Below are 11,493 nucleotides of genomic sequence, written 5' to 3'. Positions count from 1 at the left end.
CATAAAATTTGATGTCAGTAAAGTTGCAATACTAGGAAAATATGCAATATTAGAAGCATAAAGTTCAAATATTACATAATTATGGGAAAAGAAAGTTGGATTATTTGAAAAATTCAGTTGAGAAATGTTTTTTCAGAATGAAATCCGGCACTTGGTTTACACCGTCGCGATAGAAGCAGTTCGGAGTTTTATTGTGAAGGACGGAAAGAAAATCATACCGGAAGTGTAGTTTACGGGAGCTTGTCAGGTTGCTCTCATTGCAAGGTAAACATGGCGGCGACCACTGCAACTGCAGCATTAGCAGAACAACCATCGACATCACCGTCTTCTGGATCAGTCCCCTTTGACTTCTCACAGCCACCTGTCATCGAAGGCTTCTCCCCTTTGCCTAAAATCAAAGATGAGACCTTTAAAGAAAAGTTTATTCGAAAAACCAAGGACAATCCTTTTGTCCCTATAGGTGAGTTACACAAGCCGGATGCAGCAACGACTTATACTATTTTTTTTATTCAAATATAACTTTGTTAACATGTTGTAAAGTCGATGTAACTTCCGTATTGCTGGTACTGCATAGAACTCATAGCTCTAACGTTATGTCATTGTATTTTATCATTCAAGAAACTCTACTCACACTTTAATTGTATCACTGCGTCGAGTATTCGTCAATGTTTTGTGTATTTTTAACCAACAAAAGCACCACTACTTACTTACAATAATTTATGTAGAATTAAATGAATGTCAGCACTGTTCGATGGTAGCAATTACTAGCTAAAATTGCTCTCTCGCCTCTGCTGCTTACTTCCACTAGAGGGCAGCATTGCATCATGTTTGCTGTACTGTACTATAATAACCTTCATGGTTTCACTGTATTATAATGCATTTCTTGTGCCAGTTATGTTTATCCGTGGCGGTGCATGGTGGGCCACAATAAAGCACAATTTTTCAGCATTCATGGTCATTTTAAAAGGGAATAACCTCATACATGACTGTGTGTTTGCGTAGGTTGTTTAGGTACAGCGGGAGCGCTCATGTTTGGCCTTCGAGCGTTCCATCAGGGCAAAACCAGGCAGTCCCAAATGTTGATGAGGGGCCGAATCTTCGCCCAGGGCTTCACCGTGGTTGCCATCGTTGTCGGTGTCTTTGCGACGGCTTTCAAACCCAAACAGTGATGGAGAGGCCAACAGTACTGCAACTGGAAGCAGACTGTTTGAAGGACCTGAATAATGTATTGTATGTATACTGTATATACAGTACAATATTATCCAGACGATGATGAGGTACCTCATTTATTGTTTGGAAAAAAATGTGTGGCTTATACTATTAATATTATGTCAGAAAGATGATCCAACAAGTGTCTTTGCTGAGCCATACAATGTAGGCCTTCTTGAATAAAGACATTTATGTATACTGCAGAAACATGATAGTGTTAGGAAATCATATTTCTAAGTAGTATAATGGCTCACTTACAGGTCTCAATGTATATGGTTTAATGATAATGATAAACTTTATGGTTGTCAATCTAACGGCTTCAAATAAAATGTAGCCTTTTAGTCAACTAGCAAGTAGCAAACAAACAGGACAAGTGGTCATATTCCATTCTGTTTTTTTTATTATTATTATTAATTGACCAATTCCCTTTTAACATTCACTTTCATTATTTCCCAAATAGGCAACATGTGAAAATTGACACAGAGCGGATTGCGGCTCACAAAATATGGATGAAATGAAAATTTAAAATTTGGTTGTGGGACATTTTTTTCTTCATTTCACTTTTACAAATTAAGTCACAGCTCTTCACTTCCCCCCCCCCCAAGATGTAGACGATTAAAACTTTTAATTCTGCAAATTAGGATTATAGGCTACAGCGGATGTTTGTGGTTCGATTTTACCGAGAGGCATACATGGTTACAATCTACACTGCAGTGTGCTCAAGCAGGAAGTCATGGCGGGAAAATGACAAAACATAGGCATGCATTAAAATTGACCTAAATATTCAAAATTTAAAAAAATTTTTAACTTACAGTAACAATATTTTCTTCGGTTATGATAAAATTAATGCATCAGTCCTTCATAAAATAGGCATCAAGAAAATTGGGATGGTTATTTACGAACCTTTTGAGCCCAACCACCAAATTTCTAGTGCATTTTTTTTACATTTATAGGCTACCTTTGTCTATAAGGTGCAGGTGTCTATGTTGTAACAAGCAAGACACGCTATAAACCTTGCAATCCTACCTACGCTCGGTGTCCGACACATTTTTTCGCTGGACTTCTAACAGCTGCAGAAGTTCTAGTGGTTCTACGCTTGCTTAAACCCGCTTAAGATTTTTCAGATCCAAACACAATTGCTGCTGCGTATGACTGTTAGCGTCCATTTCACGACTTCATCACGGGAACTAGTTGTGTTAGCTGCATCGACGTTTAAGCCACAGGGTTTAAAGTGTGTGAAAAACATAGTGGCTTAAAGTACGGAATTTACGGGGTGTATATATGGTGTCTATATACATATAGAAGGATTTTTTTTTTTTTTGCTGAAAAATGGGATTATAAACGTATCTTGTGAGGTGTGGTTACAAGTGAAAAGGCAAAGTTAGTGTGCAGTTAAGTCCTCTAGTCCTAGCGTACGAGAGGGGTCTGTTTGAGCGAAATGAGGACCGAGCGCATCCGAGACACGTCCTTTGACTGCTTGTTGGTTTTTGGGTTGAAGTCGCACAGATGGGCTACTCGCTCCCACGCCGATCCGGGACTGTCGTCGTCGTTCTCGGCCAGGAGGGCCTCCTCGGATGCTCTGTGGGCAGGGGGGGGGTAACACAAAATTAGACTGGAGAGTTTCCATGTCAGTCAAATCACATGCACGACACTCACAAGCATATGGTTCTCAAACAAGGTTAGTAACTTAGTATTCATAAGTATGTCGGTCTCTTATTTATATTAAATATTTGCAGTTTGCTGCGTGCCAACATTAAAAAGCAGAAGAGTTCTAAACCTACACAAAGCCTATAAGATCAGAGTTGGGCTGTTTGTAGAAAGCCTTGTCAGCAATCCTAGGAAGCAGCCAAGGTCAAGTAAGCAGAGGAAAGAAGAAGACAGGAGAAGAGCGTCAGTGTCACACAACAGGCAATCAAACGTGGGGCAAGAAAGCATGAGTAAGCGTAACGGAACTGAGAATTTATGCAAGAAATGCTAGCAAGCTAGCACGGAGACATGCCGTCAGTGTGTTTACAGAGTCAACAAGTGGTTGGAAACTGGAGCCACGAGTGCAAAGTGATACCGTGTCAGACTTGGGTAGAGTCTGTCGGAAAGTGTGAAAGGAGGGAACGGGTTAGCTTCACAGAGACGAGTAGCAAGTGACAAACCGCCATGATAACACTTTTTGCTGGACGATAATTGTCCTACAAATTGTAATATTATTTGGTGACCATTTTTTCATGAATGTAATGATATGACATAATAGACATCATTTCAGAGAATCACCCATTTGCGTTTTTGTTTACTTGTTACGCCCACTTGCAGCACTCTGTGTACAAACACGCTCGCACGTCAATTTACCGAAACCAGCAAAATTATCAATTTTTTTGTATTTCTTGTGTGGTTAATTGATTTATTGATAATAGCTCCAGGCCTAACTACAATAATAAATAACGACATATGTACAGTAAGCACTAACATGCTAAAATTAATTACAGTATATATATTTTTTTTTTGGGGGGGGGGGTGATAGAGTACCATGCACCATGCAGCGCGACTACAAATTGTAATATTATTGGCAACGTTATTTGGAGACCATTTTTTCATGAATGTCATGATAATATGACATAATAGACATCATTTCGGAGAAACACCCGTTTGCGTTTTTGTTTACTTGTTACGCCCACCTGCGGCACTCTGTGTACGCTCTGGTGCCAACAAACACGCTCACACGTCAATTTATCGGAACCAGCAAAATTATCAATTTATGTATTTCTTGTGGTTAATTGATTTATTGATTATAGTTAATATTAATACTATTTATATTATATTATTATTATTATACTATTTATATTATTACTATTTATTTATGATTACTATTTATATAACTATTTAAACAAAAGTATAGAGACACTTGTGTACTCCCTTTAGGACCGAAGTGTCCCAATATTTCGGAGAATCACCCGTTGCGTTTTTGTTTACTTGTTACGCCCCCACCTGCATTTCTTGTGTGGTTAATTGATTTATTGATTATAGTTCCAGGCCTAACTACAATCATAATTAATGACATGTACAGTAAGCACTAACATGCTAAAATTAATTACAGTATTTTTTTTTGAGGGGGGGGGGTGATAGAGTGAAGCCACGAAATTCAAACCGCATTGTGGCAAGGATTGAGACGACTGCACCATGCAGCATGCCTACAAACAAATATATTAATATTTATATTATATTATTATTATACTATTTATATTATTACTATTTATATAGCTATTTAAACAAAAGTATAGAGACACTTGTGTACTCCCTTTAGGAGCGAAGTGTCACAATATTTCGGAGAATCACCCGTTTGCGTTTTTGTTTACTCGTTACGCCCACCTGCGGCACTCTGTGTACGCTCTGGTGCCAACAAACACGCTTGCATGTCAATTTATCAAAAATTAAACTTAAATAGCCCAAAACTTACCACTTCCACACTGATAGGGAGGATAACTATTAACAGTTATTTAACCTTTAACATGAACATTAATCAAACATAATAATTTTTTCTGGGTACATGATACCATACAGCATCCATATCAAACTTGCGCGGGCCGCACTAACATTAGACTTTCATATCAAGGCAAAATTATCACATTTTTTGTATTTCTTGTGTGGTTAATTGATTTATTGATTATAGTTCCAGGCCTAACTACAATAATAAATAACGACATATGTACAGTAAGCACTAACATGCTTTGTAAATTAATTACAGTATTTTTTGGGGGGGGGAGGACTGCACCATGCAGCATGACTACAAACAACAAATATATTACTATTTATATTATATTATTATACCATTTATATTATTACTATTTATTTATATTATTACTATTTATATAACTATTTATATATTTAAATAAAAGTATAGAGACACTTTAGGAGCGAATTGTCCCAATATGAGAGTTTCTCAATCCTAAACACGTTTAGGATTTTTTTTTTAGCCTTTATTATCATCTACATGTCATGAAACCAACCTGTTGTTGGCCTTGTTCTTCTCCATCTGCTCATTCTGGTGTACATGCCAGTCTTCCAGCTCCTTCTTGGCCTTCTCTCTCAACTGTGCCTCGGCTGCCTTGGCTGCCGAGTCTTGTCAGTAGACAGGAAAACACATTCACTACTCGATACACAAATCAGATCAGATGTTATGTCTTATATACGAGGACAATGACTCAGCTCACCTAAAGCCTCCAGGCGTTCTTTCTGCTCCTCCCTCCACTTGCGAAGACTGTCTGGCTCTTGCCTTTGAATATCCACTTGGGCGATGGCTGCGTAGTTGTCTGTGGGACCATTGGCTTCCTTTTTTAAGAACAGAGAAATCCTTATTTTGTTAGAGAAGCTGTCAACTTTGTCCGACATGTTCAGACATGAATGGTTTTCTTCATTTTGCTCACCTGGAACACATCCCCGTTCACTGTGGCCGGCTCCTCTGCAAAAAGCTCTAACATCATTGCAAAAATAAAACAAAATATGTTAAAATATGATTTCAGATTTTCGACTGACACGCTTTGACTGTGAGTTTTTGTGAACTGGTATGGTTTGCTAAGATGCACTGTGTTAGAAGTCATGCAAAAAAAATGCTGCTGCACCTGTTTGGGCTGTTGGTGTAGTCTGGCCTGTTAAAGGACACGACTTCCGGGTTATGGGTATTATTATTGCTGTAATTCTTTTGGCTGTACGTGTTTATAACGTTTGGAAATTAAGTGCGGGTGATTTCTCACAGTTTGAGTTAGCTAGCTAATTAGTTAGCTCGCCATTTAGCTAGCTAACACACACGCTAAAGTAACCGTTCAGCGAGCATTAATACTAATACTAATACTAACTCATTACGCTAATGTATTATAAGTTCATATATTAGCATCATGTGTATGTCAGGACTACAGTTACACATAAGTAAATAGGTTGTTAGCTAAATGAACCGGCAAGTGGAAAACTTCCACACAAGCTAACGTTAGCCTTAGCTTGTAGCTTGTTAGCTCAGCTGTCACAAACTTGCCGTAGTTGCTCGGCGGATGCTGCGGGGTCTCTTGGCCGTCCTCCTCGTCCAGTTCCCCGAAGTCTTCGGCGTCGTTCTCTATCCCCGCTATCTCATTCTCCTGCTGGGCCAGGAACTCGGCGGCCGGATCCTCTTCCGTCGAGTGTGCTCCGTTGTCAGCCATCTTTCACAAAAGTGTTTACAAGTTTTCCTAAGCTAAGTGTGTGTGTGTGTCAGCAGGCAAACAAAGCCTAGTTACAATAGAGTAACGATTTAGCGATTGGACAAATTGTAGAATGGGAGGTTTAGTTACAGAACGATGCCGGCGTGGGCAGCGTTGAAATGTTGAAATTGGCCTTTGATATTAGCTTCGACTTCACTGATGATTCATGATTTCACTTGGTTCATCAATGACGATGGAAGCTGCCAGTCAACAAAGGGTACCATTACTTCTTGTTATTTGGCGCCATCTGCTGGCTGCTATGTTTATTGCGCATGACCTCGAGAAGGGTGTGTTTTAAACTACACAATACTTTTTATTATTATATTGTTTATTTAGTATAACAATACATACTCCATGAGGTGAGTAAAGATCTAATTTAAATACAGTAGTGCTTTGATTATATTTTTTTGCAGCAAATTGATGGATAAACTTCCTTTCAAACCGTACATCAAGGTGACAACCATATTCAAGTATTTATTTAGTACAATTCATCAGCTTGCAGTAAAAATATGAGGTGCTTTGTGAGGCACACTATTTCCAGGATTTTGTGGGCCACATAAAATGATGTGGCGGGCTAGTTCTGGCACCCGGGCCATGAGTTTGACACCTGACCGACAATGGCATTTAACCAAACCTTCTCATTTTGCCACCCACATGACAACACCATGAGACCAAGATGGCAGCCAACCATCAATTGTAGGCTACCTCGCCACTGAGAGACACCAAACAGGAAGCGGCCATCAAGCTTTGAGTTTTGCAAAACAATAATTAATTCACTTGGCACCAAATACTGCTGTCCCGAATAAGATACTTATTAAAAAGTACATATTTTGTCCACTCTCTATCACAGATTACAGGCAATGGTATCTCATTAATTCACCATTCCATAACAAGTGGACCACCAGAGCAAGGGCCTCTTCCCGTTGGCATCGCATCCGGAGATGTGGCTCGGCATTGGGCCATGTGACCTGTGACGTCTCGGTGTGCCAATGGCGCTTCCACGGTGGCTTCCACACATCCGCCTCAAGGAAGTCCGACAGTTGGCCTGTATTATACGGTGCTATCCGGTAGTCTCCTGGTATTGAACACAGGCGGAAACTCGAGGTAAGATAGCCACTAAGTGTTTGTATTTTACGGTGTTTGTGTTACTTTAAAGCAACTTTATAACAGCAATGGTTCGCATTGCTGTCAGACGTGTAAGTTGATGGTTGTGGTTCGCTGCTCGGCAACTTTTAGCAGCGACTAACTTTTACTTAGGAACTGAACCTTGTTAGCCTGGTTACTATTTTTTTCATGTACTTTTATATAAATTTGCATGTTATGTAGCTTCAAAAGTTTCCTTCATTGTTTTTTTGGCACTCGGTAAAACAAAAATATATGACTGTCGTAATTACCCTAGTAGTAAACCCTCATTTGTGTCTTTGAGGTGAGTAACTGCTCATTTAAAAGAAAAAAACACACGTTTTAAACACAAGTGTACACGCAACGCAAAATACCATTCAAATCAAAGCAGCTCAAAGAATAGTCACTTCCACTTCCCACGTTATTGTTATGATTCTTTCTGGTCCAGAAAGCTTAAATAGAAGTGTCACTAATCATAATAGTCACACTCCAAAGACTGCAAAAAAGTAATCTCAACTTTGAGGCAACTATAGTATAAGCGTAATATAGCGCATTATATAATAAGGATTATGTTGGTGGCCAGAGTCTCAAATGTTGGCAAGTGACAACACTGTCAGTCACAAACTGAGGAGCAAATCGGATTATATGTTTACAAAACTTTTAGCGACAGCCCTCCGACTATAACTTTCTTTTTATGGCTCATACATTAACAGTGAAATTGTAGTACTGCTATGAAAAGCAATACATTAGATCCCCAAGATGGAATGGCAAAATACCTTGAATAATGGATGTATTTTTTGATACTCTAAGCCAGTGCTTCTCAATTATTTTCCGTCATGTCAACAAAATGGAGAGCATAAAAGCAGATTCAAGACTCAAATTCCATTTTGAGTACTATAAATTTGTACATGTTGGTAGTGGGTCTGCATTGAAATGAAAGCCTCTCGCTCACCCCCCTGACAGTTCCCCATGACCCCCCACGGGGACGCATTTTCTATGCCGGTTAAATTCACCTATCCTGGCTGGCATACTAACCACTCGTCCCCCGTGCGGTACAGGGCTCTAATATATTAAAGTATTAGAAGGTTTTAACCAGGTTTTCAATGCTCCAAGTACAAAAATATTCAGTTTAGGAACATGGATTCATATACTACGGAAATTCATTTATCGCATACCAATTAACAGCGATAAGCGAGGGATTACCGGATAACACATTATCAATACTGTTTCACATGATATAAAACAATTACAGTCATGCAGTGTACAGTAGTTGTACATACAAAACGTATAACATCTTGTCAAAGCATCTTCCTGCTGGAAAATGTTAAGTGAATTGACTTGGTAGACAGCAGCCTCTGCTGGATTCATAGCTTGCAGCACTTATTTGTCCCTGTAGATCAGGGGTCTCAAACTCAATTTACTTGGGGGCCACTGGAGCTCGGGTCTGGGTGAGACTGGGCCGCATCAGGTTTTCAACCCCCCCCCCCCAAAAATGCATTTATTAAAAACAAAATTTTTTTCCAATTTTCTACAATAAAAGCTCTGATAAAATATTCCACTGTTCTCAAATATCTTAGTTTTTATTTTTCTACACAAAATAAGATGAAAAATAAATAAACAAATCAATCAGTAATAAATAAATAAATATAATAAATAAATAAATATAATAATAATATAATAAAATAGCAAATAATAAAAACTTAAGAAACCACATATAGTTGGTGGGTAGACAAATTATTTTTTTCAGATTAAAATGAACAAAGCATTATTAGAGCCCTGTAGACATGACAAAACACGACTATAGTCACATTTATACTCTTTTTATTTACAACATATTGCGCAACTGCAGGGTCTTGAGACACATGCTAACTCGCAAACTAGAGAGCTAGCGACCTAAACGGTAGCCTCCAAGTTATTTCCTTTAAACTTAAATAGCCAAAAACTTACCACTTCCACACGGATAGGGAGGATAACTATTAACAGTTATTTAACCTTTAACATGAACATTAATCAAACGTAATAATTTTTTTCTGGGTACATGATACCATACAGCATCCATATCAAAAACTTACCACTTCCACACGGATAGGGAGGATAACTATTAACAGTTATTTAACCTTTAACATGAACATGAATCAAACGTAATATTTTTTTCTGGGTACATGATACCATACAGCATCCATATCAAACTTGCGCGGGCCGCACTAACATTAAACTTTCATATCAAGGCAGGGGCCTCGTGTTTGAGACCCTTGCTGTAGATAGTGCCATCAAATGTCAGCTTTACAGTTGTTTACAGTGTGACACATGGCGCTACCATTAGTCGTATTTTTCCATTCGAAATTAGAAGCAGTTCCACATTCATTGCAAACTATACTACAACAATAAAGTATTAATACCTTTCTGACAGTGTCAAAGGAAAGTATCAAATTTTTGTTGCCAGGTAGTGTACAATAATCGCCACCCCCTTTGTATTATTTTGGTTCAGTCGTTAACTCCACCAACTTCTGTTCAATGAGCAGATTTGCTTTTGTTCACACTTCTATTCCCCCTCCTGAACGAGTCCATCTGTTGCTTTAAAGTTTTGATGTCGTGTTCTAATTGCCGCTTTGGTTGCATTGTGCTTTATGTCCTCTAAAAGGAGTGTTAGACTCCCGAGCCCTCTCTTCACTTGTGGGCCTTCTGCTTCTCCACAAAAAAAAAAACAAAAAAAAACATACAGTCCATTTATTCCCAGCGTTGCAGACATTTGTCAGAATATCGGGGCAGTCGACATCGCCCGCTCCACATCAAGCCTCCTCCCCTCCTCGCCTCGTCTCTGTGACTCATGTGGGTGTTGGGCTGAAATAGTTTGGTGTAGTTTTACATTCCTTATATAGCCTCTGTGGAGCGAGTAGCAGCTACAAAGTTTTAGGGGGGGGGAGGCTTGCCAGCAAGAGTGAGGCTCGGCTTGCTTTGCCTGAGCTTACAGATTCCCTAGCTTTCTCCCAGGTTTGGGCTTACGGGCCGGGCCCTCGCGGACAAGGTAGGTTTTCCCGGTTTTCCAATAAAGGTAATGTGATGATGAACAGGTACGGAGGTTAGGTTAGTTGCCCAGCTGTGACCCCCCCTGCGGCAAATAACATGACGCAGCCCGACGTCTCACGTTGCGCTCTCAAAATTGCCCGGTTATTTAGTAGCTTGTCAGCCAATGTTGGGGGACCGGTTCTTTTGACACCGCTGTCCTTTTCTAATAACAGCTGGAGAGATTGTGTATACCATTTCAAAATGTCAAAAGAAGGTTTCATTTTGAAAGCGGGCCGGTGTTTCATGATTACATGGATTATTACACGGGTTATCTTTCAGCAAATGTCTTGGCTCTGCTTCACTTTATATTGAAATTGGAGCATATTGTTAAATGTCACTGCTGTTCTTGTTATCAAATTGATTTATGGCAGTAGTTTCTCAGGTATGTAGTATTACATGCAATATATGAATGCTGACCTGCTCATAGTACAAGGAATAGCCAACTAGCAGCCTGTGCAATGCCAATTCAAAATATCATTATTATTAATATTATAGTTATATAGGACAGTGGTGTCCAAAATGTGGTTTGGGCGACATTTGCGGTAACATTAAAGTCAAAATATTAGGAGAAAAAACTAGTCATAATGTTACCAGAATAATATTGCAATATTTCCAAAAACATGCTAGGTTAATTAGCGACTCCAAATTGTCCATAGGTATGAATGTGAGTGTGAATGGTTGTTTGTCTATATGTGCCCTGTGATTGGCTGGCCACCAGTCCAGGGTGTACCCTAGGGTGTAAGCGGTAGAAAATGAATGAATTAATTAATTTCCAAAAACTTGCATGTTATGTTAAAAGTATGAATGTGAGTGTGAATGGTTGTTTGTCTCTATGTGCCCTGCGATTGGCTGGCGACCAGTCCAGGGTGTACCCCGCCTC

At 39.2% G+C, this 11,493-nt stretch overlaps 3 protein-coding genes across 7 annotated transcripts in view; 2 read left to right on the top strand and 1 right to left on the bottom strand.

Moving 5' to 3' along the window:
• Positions 1–246: 246 nt before the first annotated feature.
• higd2a (HIG1 hypoxia inducible domain family, member 2A) lies at positions 247–2,009 on the top strand. Its single transcript, XM_058063416.2, has 2 exons — positions 247–460; positions 1,003–2,009. The coding sequence occupies exons 1-2, from the start codon at positions 271–273 to the stop codon at positions 1,167–1,169; spliced, it is 357 nt and encodes a 118-aa protein (XP_057919399.1). The 5' UTR covers positions 247–270; the 3' UTR covers positions 1,170–2,009.
• On the bottom strand, positions 2,010–6,643 carry cltb (clathrin, light chain B). Of its 4 annotated transcripts, none has more exons than XM_058063412.2 (7): positions 6,516–6,643; positions 6,224–6,418; positions 5,622–5,668; positions 5,409–5,526; positions 5,205–5,316; positions 2,991–3,044; positions 2,010–2,788 (listed from the first exon to the last, which is right to left on the bottom strand). In XM_058063412.2, the coding sequence occupies exons 2-7, from the start codon at positions 6,384–6,386 to the stop codon at positions 2,617–2,619; spliced, it is 666 nt and encodes a 221-aa protein (XP_057919395.2). In that variant the 5' UTR covers positions 6,387–6,418; positions 6,516–6,643; the 3' UTR covers positions 2,010–2,616. The 4 variants fall into 4 exon arrangements, with proteins under 4 accessions (XP_057919395.2, XP_057919396.2, XP_057919397.2 ...); XM_058063413.2 differs by having other exon boundaries at positions 6,224–6,386; positions 6,516–6,633; XM_058063414.2 differs by lacking the exon at positions 2,991–3,044 and adding an exon at positions 3,272–3,292 and having other exon boundaries at positions 6,224–6,633.
• Positions 5,923–11,493, top strand: part of pdlim7 (PDZ and LIM domain 7) — a 41,353-nt gene continuing 35,782 nt past the window's right edge. The window contains exon 1 of one of the 2 annotated variants that reach the window (XM_058063409.2): positions 5,923–7,529. The gene's annotated coding sequence lies outside the window, so the exon portion shown is untranslated. Of the gene's footprint in view, positions 7,530–9,714; positions 10,573–11,493 lie in introns of those variants that run through there. The other variant, XM_058063410.2, reaches the window with a different exon arrangement.

Source organism: Doryrhamphus excisus, linkage group LG22 (genome assembly GCF_037039965.1).
Source record: "Doryrhamphus excisus strain RoL-2023G ecotype Guam linkage group LG22, RoL_Dexc_Guam_v1.1, whole genome shotgun sequence".
Classification (NCBI taxonomy): Eukaryota; Metazoa; Chordata; class Actinopteri; order Syngnathiformes; family Syngnathidae; genus Doryrhamphus; species Doryrhamphus excisus.
This window is presented reverse-complemented; position numbering and strand designations above follow the sequence as displayed.